Source organism: Acartia tonsa, chromosome 7, assembly GCF_053477335.1.
Source record: "Acartia tonsa isolate MP-2025a chromosome 7, ASM5347733v1, whole genome shotgun sequence".
In the NCBI taxonomy this organism is placed as follows: domain Eukaryota; kingdom Metazoa; phylum Arthropoda; class Copepoda; order Calanoida; family Acartiidae; genus Acartia; species Acartia tonsa.
The window spans coordinates 37,619,216-37,642,621 of NC_137266.1; the positions used below are offsets into that span (position 1 = coordinate 37,619,216).

General features: G+C 31.7%; 1 protein-coding gene across 5 annotated transcripts in view; it reads right to left on the bottom strand.

Moving 5' to 3' along the window:
- LOC145323702 (uncharacterized) overlaps positions 1–18,530 on the bottom strand; it is a 39,546-nt gene extending 21,016 nt beyond the window's left edge. For 4 of the 5 annotated variants that reach the window (XR_013881066.1, XR_013881067.1, XM_080166165.1 and 1 more), the window contains exons 1-10: positions 18,001–18,530; positions 17,468–17,589; positions 11,012–11,094; positions 10,485–10,608; positions 9,806–9,877; positions 5,448–5,505; positions 4,531–4,586; positions 3,896–3,941; positions 2,258–2,344; positions 1,703–1,755 (exon numbers count right to left, since the gene is read on the bottom strand). Coding sequence is in view for 3 of the 5 variants with exons in the window: in XM_080166165.1 (XP_080022291.1) it covers positions 1,703–1,755; positions 2,258–2,344; positions 3,896–3,941; positions 4,531–4,586; positions 5,448–5,505; positions 9,806–9,877; positions 10,485–10,608; positions 11,012–11,094; positions 17,468–17,589; positions 18,001–18,049 (750 nt within the window). In the remaining 2 variants the exon portion in view is untranslated. Of the gene's footprint in view, positions 1–1,702; positions 1,756–2,257; positions 2,345–3,895; positions 3,942–4,530; positions 4,589–5,447; positions 5,506–5,666; positions 5,723–9,805; positions 9,878–10,484; positions 10,609–11,011; positions 11,095–17,467; positions 17,590–18,000 lie in introns of all 5 variants that reach the window. The other variant, XM_080166166.1, reaches the window with a different exon arrangement.
- Positions 18,531–23,406: the final 4,876 nt, after the last annotated feature.

Here is a 23,406-nt window from a genome sequence, read left to right on the forward strand (position 1 = left end):
AACAATAATTTGGATAGGTTTACAAACAAAAAGACATACAGACAGACATTAAGAATTTTAAAGTAGCTTCACCACTCCAGAAATTGGGTAACAAAACCTTACAGAATTAAAAGTTGTTGAAAAATTGGCAAAATTAGCAAAGTGCAACTTTTGAAACGTTAATTTATGACACTAGAGAGGTGATATAATTTAATTATCCTATTATCCCTGAGATGGTTGAACAACATATAGGAGTTAATGTACGACACTATAGAGGTGATAGAATTTAATTATCCTATTATCCCTGAGATGGTTGTACATATAGGAGTTAATGTATGACACTAGAGAGGTGATAGAATTTAATTATCCTATTATTCCTGAGATGGTTGAACATATAGGGGTTAATGTATGACACTAGAGAGGTGATATAATTTAATTATCCTATTATCCCTGAGATGGTTTAACAACATATAGGGGTTAATGTATGACACTAGAGAGGTGATAGAATTTAATTATCCTATTATTCCTGAGATGGTTGAACATATGGGAGTTTATGTATGACACTAGAGAGGTGATAGAATTTAATTATCCTATTATCCCTGAGATGGTTGAACAACATATAGGGGTTAATGTATGACACTAGAGAGGTGATAGAATTTAATTATCCTATTATCCCTGAGATGGTTGAACATATAGGGGTTAATGTATGACACTAGAGAGGTGATAGAATTGCATCCTTTTCAACTTTCAATTTGCAATCTCTATTCTCAAACATTCTATTAAATCTGTAGTTAAGGCTGTGGCTACAAAATCACCAAAGTTTTTTTTCTTTGAGCTGCAAAGCTTTTTCGTAGGAAAGTTGATTGGTCTGTCTTGGTACTGTTATTAAAATTCCAGGATTTTGGAAAGAAAATGGGTTTTTATTGACTATTAACTTTATCTCTAGATGATCAAAAGCTAAATACTTCAGCTAATTGTGTTAAATTCATTTTTTGAAACCAATAAAGTAAAGCATAGAGGATAAAATTGCAATAGCTGAGTTTTTTCTTACTATTAAAGATTTGTTTTATTTTATATGGAATAAGCATAGCAGACTTAAAAGTTACCAGGCTTTCTATTACAATGCAAAAGTACTATCCTTCCCTGGACCTTTAAGGAGATTCTCTGTAAAAGATAACTATATCGGTTTAGCGGTTAGCAAGATCCTTCGCTACACAAAAAGAAAGACAGACATCCTGTTACTTTTTATAAGGATGTAAAAAAACATCTCATGGCTTGGTCGTTTTATTCTTTTTTGTTTAATAGAAAAATCACCAATATTTTAAACAATAGAAACATTAGAGAATCTAAATTAATTAAAATCGCTGTTAAATTATATTCTATTCTTCCTACTCCATGTTTATGTATTTCTGTGTATGTATGTGTTTGTTTTTGGATGGTACTAGAAATTGATTAAAAATCCATGAAGGAAGCTTCAAAGTGCAATTTATCCAATGTATTGCACAAAAGCACACAAACACACACACACACCCACAATCACACTCACACACATAATCACACACACGCACACACACACACACATGCTGCAAAGTGTTTCAATTTTAGGTCACCAAATTTGAATATGGGAGGGATGGCAACATCAACAAGTAGCGTAGCAAAGTCATGGCAAAAGTCATGCAATCAAAGTGTTATTTGTCAGAATTTTAAGTAAATTAGATCATACCTTTTTCCATCCTCTGGCAGAAAATATCTTGAAAGCCATCAATGCAAAGATTCCTGAGAACAAGATTGGTTTAAATGAAAACATCGACATTTAAATGAATTAGTAACATTGAAAGATTCTCTGAAAAGCATAGATAACCCAAAAAGAAAATGACTTCCTTTTTTTGACTACTTCCTTGTAAATGCAAAATATACCCCCCACCCCCCTTCCTACCCAATTTCATGAAAACAAATCAGTAGCAATATTTAATAAAATGAAGAAATAAATGAAACACTGTGTATCAATAGTCTCTAACTTACCTCTAACTTATTTCTTGACCCCTAAACATCCCCTTATTTTCAATTTAAAACAGACTCTTATTTCTAGACTCTGCGGAGTCCCCTCTCTGTAGACTATTATCCTAGCAGGGCTTTTCTAACCATTATTTCAACTAACCTTACATAAACATTGAAAATACTTTTGTTTGTAGTTCAAAACACACTATTTGGAAAATTGAAAACAAATAAATAGAAGTTTAATCTTAGAATAACTTGGCTAATAATAAAAGAAACAAACCTAATATAAGTGCAAAAAGAATAAGCACAGAACCAATTTCTGGCAAAGTACGCCGGATGTTTCGAAATGCTCTTCGCACTTGTCGACCTATAAAACACAAAACAAATTATGGGGAAAAAATTAAAATGTATTTTAGTTTTTTTCTATTTGTTCATAATAAAAGAGTTTGAAATAAAAATCTCAAACCCTTCAGTTTAATTGACCTTTTTAAACCTATGTAGGTCTCTTTGAATAACGTACCCTGTGTGTTGTTACCAGACGAACGGACAGCCCCCAGTAATTTAGATTGTCACAAAAGTACTTTCAAATTTAATTAAAGTGTGGCTACACAACAATATCCACAAATCTACTGTAGATAAAAAGAAACTACAATGTGGCTATTATAAACCTGTGGGTGCGAATGGGGCGTTTGTCCAAATTTAGGTATGGAGACCGCTCTTCTATGAGTACTACTAAAAACCTACTTTTACTGCAATACACATAGACATTCTCATCGTCGGTTCGTTTGTTTAGAATGCTTAACCCTCTATTCCCACAAGTATAATACGAATTTGGTTGAGCTGGTGGAAGCTCAACAAAAGACCCACGCGAAGTATTATGTTGCTTTAATCTAAGAATAAATGGTTGGTTTTGATATTCGATCAGAATTATATAAGTATATTAAGTATTAAGGAAGGAAAATGTTTTTATAAAGTGTATTTATATTACAAGTGCATAAGTTAAGTATGAAAATATTTACAGGATAAGTGTTAAAATCATAAGTAGAGTAGGACAGAAATGTGCCCTAAGTCCCAAGCAGTGAATTGTGCTAAGTGTTAGAATTCTAACATAGGGCCTAAGCTCAATTCATGCTAAGTACTAAGGGGCCTAAATTTAAACTACAATGCATGCCAAACAACTAAGTCATTACCTTTTAGAGCCAGAAAGAGAAGTTGATGGTAGGAGAGTCAATAAATAACTAACAAAATTTGAGAGGTACATGCTATAACATTAGCTTTGGACCAGGATCTTAGTGTTTGTCTGTGCAATTAAATGTCTGTATGTTAATATGTGACGTAAATCAGGCATGGTTGTAGGCATACATATTTGTACTGATTGTTTACATGGTTACTTTAACAATAAACATAATATCTTTAATAAACATATACTATTAGCAAATCACATACAAATTACCATGAATAGGCTAGCGTTACCCATATATGGTGTCATATAGGTAGAGATAGGCCTATGAATGCATAAAATAATACAAATAATGCCTTGGACCTAGCTAAAGTAATTGTGTCTTGCGCCTGATTGCTACTGGATAATTGCGGGGCACACATCAATCAAATATTCATAATCTGCTCTATAAAGTGTTAACTTTATATCAAGCATAGATAGATAGTTTTGGATGCGAAGCATTTCTGTAAAAGTCTTATATGTACGTTCAAAGAATTTGAAAATTGAGGATCGCATCTCCAAACCATAATCACAGGTGGACGTATAGACTCTTATATTAATATAGCTTCGCTGCTATTAATATTCTCCTTTAAAAATATTTACAATAACAAATGTTCTAATTGATTTTGGCATAAATGTAATAATAAACTGATTAAAGGACATACTGATGTATATAGCTGCGCTACTAATAAAGCTTACCCTCTGGTATATTTACAATTACAAAGGGTCTAAGTGCTCTTGTCAACCTAGAATCATTTTCAACAACTTATTATTGAGAACAAGAGGAATAATATACACGAAAGGGAAGCTGATCAAATTAGACAAATGGATAAACTGAGTTGTGATTGTAGAGAGTTTACGCTCGTATCATCAAGCTGGCCTTACTTGAATGGTCATAGAATATACGTGGATATATTGACAGGGGAAAATTTGTCGTCAATTTAGGTTGCTAATATGGACCCCAATTATTGGTCAGTTCGTTCAAACAGTGAGAGGAGAGGGACTGAGATAAAGGGGGTGGATAGGGGGAATATTTTTTTTAGCAAGCTGGGAGCATCACTTTATTATAGTACGTAAAAAATCTGGTTGATACTAACATGACAAAATTTGGCGTTAAAATAGTTAAACTGTATCTACTTTCAATTTCAATGAATTCAATATACGTTTTCTACATTATACCCTATGGTGTAAGGAACCTTGAGTCCCGTCTAACACAAGCATGTAGAATGTAGAAAATCATCGCTTATAGAAATATAATAGAATATTAATAGAATCCCATTAAATGTGTGAAGATATAAAACTAAAATATTATTAATTAAATAAATTGTTGAATTCCTAATGTAGGGAAGTTTATTTTCTTCTAAACCAGTGCATACACAAATGTCAATAACTGTAATCATTCACATTTATTCATTTTATTAACTAAGGATATGATTATCATTTACATTTGTTGCGCTACAAAAACATCCTCAAAGTTTGATTTAATTAAAAAACTCGACGTTTTTCCTCAGAGGAACATAATGAGCAATACAAATTGGAATTATTAAATAGGTTAAAATAGTTTTTTTTGTTTATTATATTTAGGTCAGTTTAGGTAATGTTACTTTGGGTACTAAGTAGACAGACAAACAGAAACACAGACAACATGTTACTTTTAAATAAGGATTTCAAAGAATTACTAAAAAAGGTTTCATTGTTAAATTGTTTTTAATTGTTAGTCAAATGCTTTATTTAGGTCTAAAGTGTAATTTACTATATTTATACTTTAGAAACGCATTTGACTTAAGCAAAGTGTATCTTTACCAGCAAAGCTTTTCTACGATTAGGGTCTGTCCGTAAGTACGTTCTTAACGGATAGCTCTTATCGTTAATTTAGGCATGTAGAACTTGCCGTGGTGATGCCTGTAGCATTTAGAAGGCCATTTTTCTCCTTCATGACAACAATTTTTATGTAATATAATTATCCTATCCACCTGATTTTTTGAATACTGATTCCTATTACAACTAGGTACATTATTATAAGCGAAGCATCTCTAAAATCAAGTCTTAAAAGGAATTTCTTTAAACAGAATGTTATATTTAAGCAGTTAGACTTGTACATGTTTTGTTTAGACTTGTACATTATATTCTGCTTGTTAATGACACTCGACCATGTTTGTTTGTCCTGCTGTTTCATAGCTTCGCTTTTATTGATGTTGTCATTCTTGTTTTTATTATAAATAGATGTCTATGACTGAATGAATAAATGTTCCTGAAAGAAAAATAATAACAAGTAGAACTATATGCTTCCCATCTTTCCAAAACAGTTCCTAGATAGATAGATAGAAAGAAAAATAATAACAAGTAGAACTGTATGCTTCCCATCTTTCCAAAACAATTCCTAGATAGATAGATAGATAGAAAGAAAAATAATAACAAGTAGAACTATATGCTTCCCATCTTTCCAAAACAGTTCCTAGATAGATAGATAGATAGAAAAATAATAACAAGTAGAACTATATGCTTCCCATCTTTCCAAAACAGTTCCTAGATAAATAGATAGATAGATAGAAAAATAATAACAAGTAGAACTATATGCTTCCCATCTTTCCAAAACAGTTCCTAGATAGATAGATAGATAGATAGAAAAATAATAACAAGTAGAACTATATGCTTCCCATCTTTCCAAAACAGTTCCTAGATAGATAGATAGAAAAATAATAACAAGTAGAACTATATGCTTCCCATCTTTCCAAAACAGTTCCTAGATAGATAGATAGATAGATAGAAAAATAATAACAAGTAGAACTATATGCTTCCCATCTTTCCAAAACAGTTCCTAGATAGATAGATAGATAGATAGATAGAAAAATAATAACAAGTAGAACTATATGCTTCCCATCTTTCCAAAACAATTCCTAGATAGATAGATAGATAGAAAGAAAAATAATAACAAGTAGAACTATATGCTTCCCATCTTTCCAAAACAGTTCCTAGATAGATAGATAGATAGAAAAATAATAACAAGTAGAACTATATGCTTCCCATCTTTCCAAAACAGTTCCTAGATAAATAGATAGATAGATAGAAAAATAATAACAAGTAGAACTATATGCTTCCCATCTTTCCAAAACAGTTCCTAGATAGATAGATAGATAGATAGAAAAATAATAACAAGTAGAACTATATGCTTCCCATCTTTCCAAAACAGTTCCTAGATAGATAGATAGAAAAATAATAACAAGTAGAACTATATGCTTCCCATCTTTCCAAAACAGTTCCTAGATAGATAGATAGATAGATAGAAAAATAATAACAAGTAGAACTATATGCTTCCCATCTTTCCAAAACAGTTCCTAGATAGATAGATAGATAGATAGATAGAAAAATAATAACAAGTAGAACTATATGCTTCCCATCTTTCCAAAACAGTTCCTAGATAGATAGATAGATAGAAAAATAATAACAAGTAGAACTATATGCTTCCCATCTTTCCAAAACAATTCCTAGATAGATAGATAGATAGAAAGAAAAATAATAACAAGTAGAACTATATGCTTCCCATCTTTCCAAAACAGTTCCTAGATAGATAGATAGATAGAAAAATAATAACAAGTAGAACTATATGCTTCCCATCTTTCCAAAACAGTTCCTAGATAAATAGATAGATAGATAGAAAAATAATAACAAGTAGAACTATATGCTTCCCATCTTTCCAAAACAGTTCCTAGATAGATAGATAGATAGATAGAAAAATAATAACAAGTAGAACTATATGCTTCCCATCTTTCCAAAACAGTTCCTAGATAGATAGATAGAAAAATAATAACAAGTAGAACTATATGCTTCCCATCTTTCCAAAACAGTTCCTAGATAGATAGATAGATAGATAGAAAAATAATAACAAGTAGAACTATATGCTTCCCATCTTTCCAAAACAGTTCCTAGATAGATAGATAGATAGATAGATAGAAAAATAATAACAAGTAGAACTATATGCTTCCCATCTTTCCAAAACAGTTCCTAGATAGATAGATAGATAGAAAAATAATAACAAGTAGAACTATATGCTTCCCATCTTTCCAAAACAGTTCCTAGATAGATAGATAGATAGATAGAAAAATAATAACAAGTAGAACTATATGCTTCCCATCTTTCCAAAACAGTTCCTAGATAGATAGATAGAAAAATAATAACAAGTAGAACTATATGCTTCCCATTTCCAAAACAATTCCTAGATAGATAGATAGAAAAATAATAACAAGTAGAACTATATGCTTCCCATTTCCAAAACAATTCCTAGATAGATAGATAGAAAAATAATAACAAGTAGAACTATATGCTTTCCATCTTTCCAAAACAGTTCCTAGATAAATAGATAGAAAGAAAAATAATAACAAGTAGAACTATATGCTTCCCATTTCCAAAACAGTTCCTAGATAGATAGATAGATAGATATAAAAATAATAACAAGTAGAACTATATGCTTCCCATCTTTCCAAAACAGTTCCTAGATAGATAGATAGATAGAAAAATAATAACAAGTAGAACTATATGCTTCCCATCTTTCCAAAACAGTTCCTAGATAGATAGATAGATATATAGAAAAATAATAACAAGTAGAACTATATGCTTCCCATTTCCAAAACAGTTCCTAGATAGATAGATAGATAGATATAAAAATAATAACAAGTAGAACTATATGCTTCCCATCTTTCCAAAACAGTTCCTAGATAGATAGATAGATATATAGAAAAATAATAACAAGTAGAACTATATGCTTCCCATTTCCAAAACAGTTCCTAGATAGATAGATAGATAGATAGAAAAATAATAACAAGTAGAACTATATGCTTCCCATCTTTCCAAAACAATTCCTAGATAGATAGATAGATAGATAGATAGAAAAATAATAACAGTTCCTAGATAGATAGATAGATAGAAAAATAATTACAAGTAGAACTATATGCTTCCCATCTTTCCAAAACAGTTCCTAGATAGATAGATAGAAAAATAATAACAAGTATAACCATATGCTTCCCATTTCCAAAACAGTTCCTAGATAGATAGATAGATAGATAGATAGATAGATAGATAGATAGATAGAAAAATAATAACAAGTAGAACTATATGCTTCTCATCTTTCCAAAACAGTTCCTAGATAGATAGATAGAAAAATAATAACAAGTAGAACTATATGCTTCCCATCTTTTCAAAACAATTCCTGAAATACAGTGTGTTTTTTTTTATGAGCCCTTTTTTGAAAGCAATTTTACCCCACTTATAGTTATCAGAATTTAATGATTAATGGCTTATTTTCTTCGTTTTTTAAGGGAAATTATGAAACAACAAAAAAAATTACAGTTTTTGTTGAAAAAGTACAGCAAAGTTGAAAATTAAAAACTTAGGTGTTAACATATAAAAATGGTTTTAGCGCATTTTTCTTTAAAAAAATGGATTTTCTGTAGTCGACTTTGGGGGGCCAGTACTCCCTCCCTGGTTGAGATATGACCTTCAAACTTTGATATGTTCTAGTACATGTCCCTAATAGTATCTGTATACATTTTTAGCTCTATATCTCAACTTTGAAGTGTTTAGCAGCCATTCTTGCAAAAGGTTGATTATTTAAGCATAAGAAAAATGCGCTAAAACCATTTTTAGATGTTGACACCTAAGTTTTTAATTTTCAACTTTACTGTACTTTTTCAACAAAAACTGTAATTTTTTTTGTTGTTTCATAATTTCCCTTAAAAAACGAAGAAAATAAGCCATTAATCATTAAATTCTGATAACTATAAGTGGGGTAAAATTGCTTTCAAAAAAGGGCTCATAAAAAAAAAACACTGTATAACATTAAAAACATGAATAAAAACATTTAAATTGATATACGGGAATATTTATTTATCTCATCGTATTATAGACAGCTTTCCGAAGATATTCAAATGAAAAATTAAAAGATTTAAACCAGTTTTATTAGACCCGAAGGCACGGACTAACAGAACTGATATAAAGGGGGGGGGGGGGGGGGCGAAAGTGACACTTTTTGAAACCAAAACTAAAAGTCAAAGGAACTCAACTAAAAAAAAGAGTTACAGGTCTGACATTTTGCATGGCAGTTGCTTTAAAGGGGTACAATATGGAACTGTGAAGAAACGGCGGCGCAACCGCCGAAAACCGCCGAGAAAAGGCAAAAACCGCCGTTTCTTCACAGTTCCATATTGTACCCCTATAAAGCAACTGCCATGCAAAATCTCAGACCTGTAACTCTTTTTTTAGTTGAGTTCCTTTGTTGACTTTTAGTTTTGGTTTCAAAAAGTGTCACTTTCGCCCCCCCTTTAATATTCGTGTAAAATTGTCTGTAATATGATGCTATTAATATTTTTCCCATGAGGCTGAGAACTGGTTCTAATCAAGCAGATATTAATCGGTTTAGAGATGTACTGGTAAAATGCGTAGAATATTTTTTAGTTCCTTTTCCCTAACCAGCATTCTGACTACCTGGTTTTAGGCTTTTTTATTTCCAGACTAAAGTCTTGGGATAGTTTAAGCCATTTGCTGTCCTTTCCTACCATTTTGAATAGCCCCTACATGCTATGGACGCAACCGCTAGTTGATAATAAAAAATGTTACCTTTTTACTAAATAAATATTCATGTCCCAGTCGAAATAGAAGAAACATAAGGCATATTAGTTCAATAATAATCTAAAATAATAAAAAAATCTATTAATGATCATATTAATTTTGAATATTTTATTTTCATAATTAAAGATATTAGTTATTTGGGATTTTATCCAAGAAGAGTGGTTAGTCTACAAAGTTAATTGAAACAAAATTACTTTTTTAATCGAAGTAATTTCTTTAGGAAAAATTAGTATAAAACCTTCAGAAGATTCTTGGAAATTTTCCAAACCCTTTGCTGTTTAAGAGATGTAGCTGGATAAAGCGACATGTACATCATTTAAAGTAATCCTGTTATAAATGTTTGTTCCGTAATATCTTGCAAATAATAAGTTCAATGGTGTAAAATGATAGTAATACTAACCAGTAACCACGGATCAACAGGGATAAGACAATGTACTAGAAATTGATGTACATCCCCAATATTGTCAAACAAAATTACCCCTTCTGTAGATTACAATTAGTGGTTGAAACGTATGGACACTCAACTAATTAAACCAAACAATGAAAATTCGATAAGATTCCCTAAGGTTGTTTTAACAACGAATAAGAAAACGTTATTATAAGATTTTGAGGACTTGTGTAATAAACAGCCCAATGTCCCCCCCCCCCCTCCTTCCTGAATACTTACGGTGGCGTACAGCGGAAGGCTAAGTCCCGGGACCGCGGGTTCCTCAAACAAGACCAGCGACAGGTAAGCGGTCAAACACAGGTACAGTGACACCTCTAGCGGCAAACTTTTGAACTTTGTATACCTAAAACATCAGGAAGGCTTATTTAACACGGATGAAAATGGATAAGACAATGGCCGATAAATTAATGTACATCCCCAATGATGATACACAAAATGACCCCTTCCATAGATTACAATTAGTCGTTTAAAGGTTTGGACAATCAACTTAATGAATCAACCAATCAAAATTTTATAGTCCCCAAAGTTGATAAGTCAACAAATAAGAAAATGTTATCATAAAACTTTGGGGACTAGTGTAATAAACCGCCAAATGTCCCTTCCACTCTGCTTATTTATTAAAATATTTCTGAGAGCCAAAAATAGTCATGCTTTACACAAAGTGAATTGATTTGACATGTTAATGCTGTTAAAACGAAAATTATTTTTTTTCTATTTTTTTTAAAACTTAAGCTATTTGTACTTACAATTTGACGGATGATTCTGTAGGTTCAAACTCCATGTGGTTTCCATGACACGCGTCTGACAAATAAGCTGCTGCCAGCAAGATCTAAAACAGTAGTAATTGTAGAGCAGTTGTGTTTCTGTCTGTAACTTGATATCTTTCAGGTTGTTATACTTTTTTTCATACAAAACTTTCCTTCTTAAAACTGTTCCTTGATTAAAATTCCAAAATGTACTTGTACTTAAATGCATGTCTGTTCTGTTCTACTAAATATTTGGGATCTTGTACAAAATGGATCTATTTTAGATCTGTTGCATTTCACGGTAAATTTCCCAGGAATCGATTATTTCCAAAATTCTAAGAACTTTAAAGGCTGTGCATACATGTTATGCCTACATATAGTTTTAAGCGTCATAAGAAATGCTCTAAAAAATCTGGAATAGTCAAGATAAAATAATGCACATGTTAAACTTAACTCAATAAAATACGAGTAAAATTAGTCATTTTGCGCATTTATGTGCGCTGCGAGGTAACTGCATTACTGATGAATAACTATTTGTAGGCCATCTTTTGTCGGTTAACATTTTGTGCGAACATTTTGGCTGCTAGCTGCCTTTTAATTAGGTTCATAGATTTTTGGAGATTATCGATCCCAGGAACATTTTACCGCGAACGCACCTGATCCAATGTTTTTTATCAGTTAACTATTCTCTGTCCAGTTAACAACCGATAACATTTGTCTGGAGAAAGTAAAAAAAATAAGAAATTAACAATTATTTGATTAACCACAATTTACTGGGTGATAACAATACTTTAACAAGGAATATATTTTTCATAAGAAGCACAACAAGGTATTGTTTTACGACAGGGAGGGAAGGGACATTGGCAAATCTATTACACCAGTCCCTCAAGTCTTATAACAACGTTTCATTATTCGTTGGTCTAACAAACTTTGAGACTTTTACTGAAATTTGATTGGTTGGTTTATCTAGTTTAGTGTCCAAACGTTTCAACCACTAATTGTAATCTACTCAACAGTAATTTTGAGCATCATCATTAGGGATGTAGAGCAATTTATCGACTATTGTCTTATTCCTTTAGATCCCTGGTTTTATGGACAATTATGTCCCATTCTAAATTGAGTCTCCTCAAGTTTTTCACCCCAGAGGAAACCCTGTACACGCCACTTTATACAGGGATCTGAAGGGATAAGACAATGGCCGATAAATTGTTGTAGATCCAAGACTCAATGACAATACCCCTTCTGTAGATTACAATTAGTGGTTGAAACGTTTGAACACTCAACTTAATGATCCTACCAATGAAAATTCAATATAGTCCCTAAAGTTGACGAGCCAACGTATAAGATTACGTTATTAGAAAACTTTGGGGACTAGTGTAATTAACAGTCCTATGTCACCTCTCTCTGTAAAAAAAGTAAGTCTCTAAAACATCTAAAATTTAGTTAACTTGCTTCTAGTTAATTTCTTCTAATGTAGCTGCGCTTCTCGAGATAATTATTTATTTGCTTTTACATAACATATTTAAGAATTAAATAACATTAAAGAAAATTAGGTAAGACTAAACATATCGTCATAAGACAACTAGAGTTGGCTCGATATAATTATCTCCCTATTGGCTAGTTTTCTATATGCATATCTATTTCTCAATAAATTTATTTTCCTCACCCGGCATTACTAAAAGAAAGTAAATATTTAATAATTTAAATGATTTTTAAAAGATTTTTTTAAATTATATTTTTTTCTTTACATTACCATCACCAAAGGGTTAATGATGATGATTACAATTTTAGTTTAATATTTGAACACACAAAATGTCGCCACAATCGAATTCTTTTAAAACATAGTTTTCTTAAATTTATCATATTATAAATTTAAATTTTCTTTTTTATGATTAGAAATTAAATACATCAATATAAGGTAAATAGCAACATGAAATGAAAAAAATGAATTTATTTTTAATAAAGTAAAATAATGGGTCTTATCGTTCTGGGCAATGAGAGTTTATTATGGATTATTGGAGCACTATGAGTTTTAATCATATATTCCTTGGAAAACTTGAGCTCGTTTATAGACATTTATTTCCTATATAGATCTAACATGGATCTTGAAGCAATTAAGCAGGCCGTTTTGTACATGTTAAAAATTGGAAGATTTCATTAAATAAAAGTAATCGCAAATATACTTAGTAAATAACACGTTAAGTTTAAAAAAAAGTATCCTCAATGATAAATTTGCTAATTCTATAATGATATATAATTAAGGGGGGAGAATTATTAAATGCAACCATCTCGTAATCAATCCTGAATCCGAATTCCGTTATGAAACTTGGCATGTGTAATAGGTCTATTTTCCTAAATTGAACAAAAAGTTGGAAAAGTGACAGAGGATTAGCTGTTTAGCCGTTTTTCGGCTATTTTCCCATAGAAATGTGACAAGCCCTATTTACACATCATACTCTTGGCCCCTCCTAGTCGCTTATAGCGGGAACAAGAAATTGAAAAAAATGGTAACTTATTATTTAACATGAAATAAAGCAAAAATATGTATGAAAAAGTTGATTCCTTTAATAATGGATTTTCCCGGAAATTTGGAAAATAGCAAAAAAAACCGGCCAAGCCGCCAGTCGTTACTTTTTGTTCAATTTAAGGAAAATAGACCTACCAAGGATTAATCATGCCATGTTTCATATTACTCAATTTGGATTCGATGTAGGTGACATTTGAGCATTGATTATGAGATGGTTGCATTAACTCCCCCCCTTCCTCCCACCCTTCATGTAAAAATTAGAAGATCTTTTGGTGTATATCCGTATGTAAGGGATATATACTATATGTACTATCAATATTTTAATTGCAATACAATAAATACAACTATATATTTTCTTTAATTAATAGGTACCCAGATTAGTTGATAGGCTAAACTCATTAACTTAATCTATATGCCATAACATTCAAATGATTAAAGGCCCTTTATCTGAAATAAATTTCTGAATGAGTTCTGTGCCTAGGAAAGTTGTTATCCTTGTTTTTAAGTCTTTAATCTTTGCAATTTAACCACAAAATTGCCATCAAGGTGAAAGCTATAAATAGACATAAAAATTTATTCCTAACAACGAAGCATTTCTACATATAGGAAAGTTCATTAGATTTTAAACGTTGTACTAGTATTCCTGTGCCAATAAGGTATAATATGCTACCAGAAAGTCCATCTTTAATGTTAAACACGTTTTACCCCACCCCCACCAGTATTTTTAAAAAAAATTTAAAAAGAGGGGGCGGTTCATCTTGCATTTTTTTAACTTTGCATATCCTCTTGCATGTCTGTCTGTACCAAATGATCTCGCTAACCGCTGAACCGATATGGTTCCTTTTTCCAGTGTAGTTTCTAATAGGCCCCAGAAAGATATCTGGTATCTTTTTTAAGGAACTGTATCACAACCCCAAAAAAAATTCTCAACCTCCCACTACCTCTAGTGACCCTAGGGGCGAATCCGCCAGTTAACAATTGATGAAGAGCTGATACTATGACGTCATATAAATGCATATAATTGTTCTTGTGAAACTATGTAAATTTTGACTAAGTACATTCAATACAAAAGAAAGAAGAAAAGGAATAATAATCTAATAAAAAATTAATGCAACAAGAACACGTAGGTACTAAAACTAGTTTGACAAAAAAAATTTTATGGTGCACTAGCGGCTGCGCCCCTATTACCCAGCTTATATGTTAATAAAGGATTGAAGAAAGTTAGACTAAAACCATACCCAGACCCTTTTTTTTTATAAAAAAGTATGTTAGCCTAAAACCATCCTAGGACCTATAAAAAAATTTACTGAAGAGGAGGACCATATCAGTTCAACTGTTAGAGAGATCCTTCGCTACAGACAAAAATAGCTTACTACTTTATAAAATCGGATAAAAACTGGTGCTTCCACTCAAAGTGCCATTCACGCAATTAATCCTGCCACTTATATAAAAAAAACTTAAGATAAGGGGGAAAGGCCTAACTATGATTGTCCTATACATTCGGTGCCTTAAAATAAGGTTTTGGTCTCTTTGCTCGACTATGCAATTTTAGGGAAAACGCAGGAAATGCTAGTGCAGTAAGGTTACGCCTTTTTCTAGGCCAAGGCATTACCCATATCATAACAATAAATATGACGCGTCTGACATAGTGGCAGTATAGAAAACCATTAAAGCTATTTCTATATAATTTGCGTGTTATTTTATTGCGAATATCTTTTGCATGTTAATGATGACATATATGTATAATAATATTATCCTCTCTCTCTCTAATTATAAAGATAATACTCTCATACTAGATTAGGATAATCTGTGTCATACATAAGGGATGGTTTTTCTTTTCATTTACATCTCATATTTCGCGCATATTTTACAAGCTGTCGCCCATATTCCAATATTTTTTTGACGCTTTCCCTCAAAATGCCTAGCGAGCACAGACCCCAGCTCCCACTATTTTTGAAATTATTCTAAAAGGTGTGGTTTCACGAAATGCATGTGAACTTAATTTAGTGACCCGCATATTTTTGGCTAATTAATGGGTTAAACTATATTTATATGGCATATATTTGAAAGAATTTCAACTTTCTACCACGTAGCTTTTAAAATATTAAGACTTGAAAATCGTTTTTTTAAATTGCATATATCACAAAAAGACGATTTTAAAGTCTTAATATTTTAAAAGCTACGTGGTAGAAAGTTGAAATTCTTGTAAATATATGCCATAAAAATTTAGTTTAAACAATTAAACAGGAAAAAATATACGGTTCACTAATCTAAGTTCAAATGCATTTCGTGAAACTACCCCTTTGAAAGAAACCCACAGTATTTTTAGGGGAATAAGTGCAAAAAATTTCAGAGATAGTTTAGTTTTGGTTTAGTACAGGTTTAAGTATATTTGGTTCAGGGAGTAAGTGGGTTATCCCTTATCCCTTCTCCCCGTCTGCAATATTCAAAACATACATAACGAGTAGCGGCATTTCATGCGCAAGTACCCAAACTCAGTCAGAAACTGCTAAATTCTTGCACATTCCCTTTAAGCCAGTACCCAAAGTCTGAGACTCTTAAAAATTGAATATTCGATCCATTGTCCCCTCCCTTACTCCCTGGATAATCACCCTTACCACTAGAGGCAATCAAGGGAAGAAGTCACTAATACAATTAATATTCCTCCGCACCAATCCCTTGAATCTTGAATCCCAAAGAAATTCTGGCAAAAGTTTGCAAAAATATGACAAAGGATTATTCATTTCTTTACAATTTCAACTTTAGCAGTAGCGTAACTACTTTAAAACAAGAATTTGGCATTCCGTCCAGGGATGAATTTCATTAACTGAGAACACACTACTATCAAAGCTACTCTATAACTAAGAAGGATATCAATAATTTTCTCTAAAAGCCTTTGGATTTTTATATAAAGATTAAGTATTCACCGGAACCCCAAAGGGGTAAAGTAACCCAATAAATTTTTATGGGGCAAGTAAAAAGTTTACCCCGTAATAGGGGGTAGGGGAGGAGTAATATCAACATATAGCTTTAACCTTTATTAAACTAGTGGGTATATTCACTGAAAAGCAGTACCTCAACGATTCAGCGTTTAAAGAGATCTTAAGAAATCTATTGTAATCTATTCTATTTTTATTAATATAGTTATTTAGCTTATCATTGCTGGGCTATCTATGGTTACAATTGTCCTTGGATTTGTAAAAGAAATGAAAATACAACTGTCGAACTAATCCAGACATCTCTTATATTAAAGATACATATATTATTTATTGGTTTGTTAGAGCCGTCCTCTCAATATTAAACCACTACGACAAAGAGTATTGATGTTGGAAGCGTGTCAACTATTTGGAAGAACCTAGTTTACTCTTTAATTTTAAAACATAACTTCAGAAGACTCGCACAATAGCTGTGCAAATAAAATAAAAGAATATGTGGTGTATAAAATGATAAATATTTCTGGATTATCCTAGATTTTTTTTCATTTTAATAGTTAAAAGTACATTTATATAATCATATAAAAACGGGGAGTATCAACAATTCAGGGGTATAAAGGGATAAGTCAATGGCCGATAAATTAATGTACATCCCAAATGATGATTCACAAAATTACCACTTTTGTATATTACAATTAGTTGTTGAAACTTTTGGAGACTCAACTTAATGAATCAACCAATTAAAATTAAACAAAGGTTTCCAAAGTTGTCCAGCCAACAAACAAGAAAACATTATTTTAAAAAACTTTGGGGACTAGTTTGGGCTTAATAGCTTTGGGGACTTAATTTTGATTGGTTACTTTATTAAGTTGAGTGTTTAAACGTTTCAACCACTAATTTTAATCTGCAGAGGGGGTAATTTTGTGTGTCATCATTAGGGATGTACATCAATTTATCGGTCATTGTCTTTTCCCTTGAGATCCCTGGTAATTATACCTTTGGATTTGTTTTCTTGGTTTTATCTGCAGGTTCTGGCTGCTCCAGGTTCTGTGGCTGTTCCAGGTTTGACCTAAGTGATGACCGCTTGGAGGTAGCATCCGGGTCATTACTAACCACATCTAGAACAAAACCAATAATAAAGTACAGAAATCTTTTTATTGTTGGTTATGTTGAAATATCAAGAACAGCCCATTAAATATCATATAAAGCCAAATAATTATCATGACAAAAGAAATTAATGAGAAAGTTAAGTGGTAATATTTTAGAAAATTAACAAGAAATTTTAGAGTTCTATCTATAAGTTTAATTTTATTGTTATAAAATTTTAGTATGATTGGGGAGGGGGGGGGGCTAAGTCGACCCTTCACTTTCATAGCTTAAAAAAGAAGAGTTTAACCTTTTTTCAAGAAGCTTTACTGTAAAGGAAAACCATATCGGATGAGTAGTTAGCAAGATCTTGAGCTACAGACAGATGGAAACGCAGACAAACATCCCTTTTCTTTTATAGAAGGCTATTTTTTATAATTTACCTATTCCCTCCAAATCTCTTTCTGATTCTGTCTCGGATCGTTCACTCATTTTTATTTGTTAAAAAAAGTAAAACAATTTAAAAATAAATATTCATTTTAAATTCATAAATATTATGAATCATTTAACATTCTACTTCTGAAATGTGATAACAAAAATTGTTATTTATCGCATGTATTATGGACAGCTTTCCGCGGATATTAAAATTATAAATTATAAGATTAACAATCATTTTAATTTTCGTGGAAAACTATCTGCAATTCGATGCTATGCATGATTTTTCATTATGGCTGATAACATGTTCTAACCCACCGAATATTAATCGGTTTCGATGCCATGCTGGAAATTTTTTTCTTCTTCTAGTATAAAAATCTCCATTTTTGAAGGCTAGTTTTCTTTGATTACTATCGACAATGTAAAAATACAACTAATCTATTAAGATGTTTGCTTGTCTGTCTGTTTTTTACAAAAAAAAAATACCGTTTTGTACTCTCCTTTTCGATATGTCTTCGGACAAACGCAGGAGTGGACACTTAATCTAGCCTAACCTATTTTAGACCATCTTATAGGTTTTTAAATGCCTAACCCAAGCGGGGTGTTTATTTTTACTTTCATATATTAGCATAACCTAATCTGTACAGAAATACTTAATTAAATTAATATTTTAACACTCCTGCGTTTGTCCACTCCGACGTTTGGGACTCCTGCGTTTGTCCTGGAACCATTATAGGTAGAACTAAATACGAATGCTTTAAAATTTAACATAATGATTATTTCATATTATGAGAATTATTCAATTCATTCAAAAGATCGAAACAAAATATTTTCAGCAATTTGTATTGAGTTTAAATTATTGATCATCAAAATTTAGGGGTGCATAGCATCTCAATAATTACTTTATTCTCACAATCTGTATTGGCTTTATTTACCACCTTCAATCTCGCATCTTTTTTCCTACAAAAGTTAAAGTTGTAGGGGGAGTATTACATACAATTCTAACTAATCTAAAGGATTAAAAATATTTAAAATACAAACTGCAAAGGAAAGATTGTAAAAATCAAATTATAAACTTAGACGTCCAAGGGGATAAGGGATGTTCAACCATCTTAAACCCCTCATTTTGCTCCTCTCAATGTTTTAAAACACATTAGATTAACTCCTCAAACATTTGAAACCCAAATAATAAAAAAGTTTTTAACTTAAGCAGTATTTTATGGTATTTATTTGAAGGGATACAAATAAGAAAATATTTTTACTATTTACAATCATATTTTTGTTCTTGTTTTTAATTCAGCCAAAATTGAAAGTTTCATTCATTTATTTTTCTCTTTATACAGTCTGAATTGATTATAGCACAGATACTCTACAAGTCAATTATGTCAGTTGGTCTGTAAAGCCTCAATGCAAGCAAATGCCATCTCAAAAGTATTGAAACTGTTTCTGTCGTTACAGAGATCTTAATGACCATTCTATTGCACTCACAGACACAAATATAATAAAGTACTTTGGTATAGTATTTGTAATATTATTTCATGATTGAAATAAATGACATCATCCCCATTTTGAAATTTGGGGCCCCTATGAGTGATCATAAAAAATTCAGGAAACAAGGAAAATTTTTATTCTCCCAACATTTTTTTGGGGGAAATTACATATTTTTCCCTACATTAAAAAAAAATCCCCCAAAGGGCGGAACATGACACATCGATTTTTGGGAAAAATAAATCTTACGTCCATTGTCCTATCCCTTTATCCCGTATACCTGATGATTGATGGGAAAACCACCCAAAAATAAATTTCAATAAATTTTTTATGAGTGTTTTATAGTAAAGTTATAGGATGGTTGTCTGTCTGTTTGATTAAATATATATGACTCTTTTGATCTCGTAAACAACTGTTCAGGGAAGTTGGGTATTGGTCCAAGTCAGGTTTAAAAAATGGATGTAGAATATACATAGACATTATGAGAGGGAAAACTGTTTTCTTATTTAGCTTGCTATTTTCTCTGTCATTTATTGGTCAGTTCGTTTATCCTGTAGAAGGGGAGGGGCCTAATGGGATAATTGGGGGGGGGGGGAAACGTTGTTTTAACCAACTGCGTGTTTCATATTATTAGAGAATATTAAAATCTGGTGTAATATCCAAGTAATGATAAATCCAGTGTCAAATGATAGAAGGACATATGTCCTCTAAAATCCCTCTACCATTATTAGAACGTAGCATTCTGTAATTGAAGGTAGTATGTTGATTAATGAGTATATAGTTTACTTATTTGACGGCCATATTGTAAAGAATACCTTTGCCTAATAGCGTATAATAATACTCTACAATTTTGACTGTTTAAATGTTGGACTTTTCCTTCTCCCCTGTAATGTTTTTTTTTACAACATTAAACAACATGAAAAAAGTTTATATGAAGGTGGGGGGAGGGGGGGGGGGTTGAAACACCCCCCCCTAGATTTGATTAGTTTATGGACATAATTTGTTCTTAATCATTGTTAAATATAAAATGTTAAAAAATCTTTTAAATAGTTAAAATCAAGTAAAACTAAAAGAACTATTAATTTTGATATTCACGTATAGAATATTATCACAAAAATAACTTAAAACACTGAAACAACTAAAACTTAACAACACTATTTTGTTTTGATTAATTTTCACTATTTACAGCTGATTTGTATAATAATAGGGAGTTAATTCTGTACATATATATCACAATTTTTGACGGGTTTTAAAGTCTTTAAGTCACATAAATATGACAACACATTAACAAACTAGCATAGTCTGTAATCACATTGTGATACTTTACTTTTAAACATCTATAAACAACTTTATAAATATACGGTGATTCGACGTATAACCTTACAGCTTTTGAAATCAACTGGTGGATTTTTTAGGTGGGGAGGGGGGGATGGGGGAAGCCGCATATACAACGTTCATGCATTAAAGCTAAATTGCCCTCTAGCCAAAAGTGTACGTTTTTAATTTTAGCTTAGTTCTTTAACTATATGTGATGAGTTCAGTAGCTATAAAGAGTTTCCTTATTTCCTTATTTGAAAATTACCCTTCCCGCCCCCCCCCCCGCTTACAAAAAAACCTTAAAACTTAAAAACAACAAATTAAGACATATTTTTGATAATTTTCTAAGACTTTTGAATGGGAGATAAATATTTATTTATTTCTATTGATGACTTTAATTTTAGTAGCATTAATAGTGATTTTTTTGATAATTTGTATAAATACTAAAAATCAAAATTCCTCTCCCTTTCCTATGAACATATAAATTAATATAAATTATTTTTTTAGAAAATAATTTTTAGATTCCTATTATTCATAAAAAAATGATATGTTTTTATTTTTAAAAATATAAGTCTACAAAACTAAAGAATATTTTACCACCCCACTTGAATGGTATACCAATGCACTGCCTAGGTGGGTTTTAAGAAGGCATCTGTAACAGCAAAGAAATAAGGAAAAATACCCTATTAATAAACTGTAATTGTCCTAATTACGGGACTAAAGTCCCCCAACTAGAAAGGTGCGCTGAGCTCCTAAGCTAAAGGAAAATTGTAAATTGCTCGAGGAGAAATTTTAGAAAGATGCGCGCGGCGAAATAAGAAACATGGACATATATCCTTATAATAAAGTAACAGGATATCTGAGTTAATGTCTGTACTTAAAGATCTCACTAACCAATATGGTTTTCCTTTACATGGTAGCTTCTCATGGCTTACTGGGTAGGTTTATAACTGTTTTGGGAGGGAGGGTTTTTCTTTAAGAATAACTAGCGGCACACAACTCTTTTTTTGTTTTTTTGGGGTGGGGGGTGATAATATTTTTAATTTTTCCAGGACCTATGAGAGGCTTTACTGTAAAGGAGATCAACCATATCGGTTCAAAGGTTAGTATTATGCAGACAGACAGAGAATCACATTGACATCCAGTTACTTTTATATAATGATTGTATGTGTCCCTGAAAAGACAAACTTAAATGTACATATGTATATCTAGCTAGCGCGCTTTCAAGAAAAGGCCTCTTTGCTAAATATATATTTTATATATACATACTAGTGGTTTCGCCCCTTTATGTCCCACTCCCAAGAAAATAACTTAAAATCACTACAGGACCAGTAGATATATTCCCCGAAGAGTAGAGCCAAATCGGTTCAGCGGTTACTAAGATCTTAAGCTTTAGACGAACAGACGGACATCGTTTTACTTTGTTTTATAGATATATATCTATAATACAAAGTAGAATGATGTCTGTCCGTCCGTCCGTCCATCTGAAGCTTAAGATCTCGGTAACCACTGGACTGATTGGATTCTACTCTTCAGGGTATAAACCTATTGGTCCTGTGGTGGTTTTAAGCTATTTTCTTGGGTCTTGGATTGGTCTTATATGAAGAAAGTTCTTATTCAAAAAGGTGTTATTGACAGAGGGACAGACATGTTAATTTTGTTCCGGTCTAACAAAACTGGTATTAATTTTATGATTTATATTTCAATATATTATACTACATAATGCCCCAAGAGGTAATTTAAAAAATATTAAGTATTTCTAGTGCTGCCATTTATTTTTAAATTTTTTTGGGGGGTGTGTGGAAATTTTCATTTTTTTTTTTGGGGGGGGGGTTGGGTGTGTCCCACCCCCCAAGAAAATAGCTTAAAACCAACACAGGACATATAGGCATATACGCTGAAAAGTAGAATCCGATCGGTTCAGTGGTTACCGAGATCTTAAGGGACAGACAGACGGACGGACGGACGGACGGACAGACATCATCCTACTTTGTATTATAGATTAATATTAATTTTTATGTGAATTACATGCTACACCCAAAAATAAAGTATTATTGAGTACAGAAAAAAAAGTTGTTCCAAATCTGGTTCTAAACCTGCCTTAAAAGTTTAAGGAATTTGTCTAAGTAAATTAACAAATCATAAAATTTTTAATTTGCCCTTTTGTTATAATGAAGAATTCTAAGAGATAATACAATGGACAATAAATCCCCAATTATGATAAACAATATAATCTTTTATCTTTTCTGTAAATTTAAATTATTGGTCGAAAAGGCTGGCAACTGCTTGTTTGAGCTTAAAAAAAAACAAATCAAACAACTATGCTAGGTTTTATACCAATCAGGCAATTCTATCCTATACAGAGGCATGCAAAAGGGGGTTGTATCCACCAGTGTGCAACTCGCACACCTCTGACAAAACCCTCTATCATATACATAAAACTTTTTTTTTTAAACCAAGAACTTTGGATTCCAAATCTTACAAAATATATTTAAAATCCCAATAATTGATATTTTAGTTTATAACAAGATCGATTATGTTCATAGGTAAAATTAAACGGTGGGGTAAAGGGGTGTTTACCAAGTCACACTGAATAGACCTCATTTATC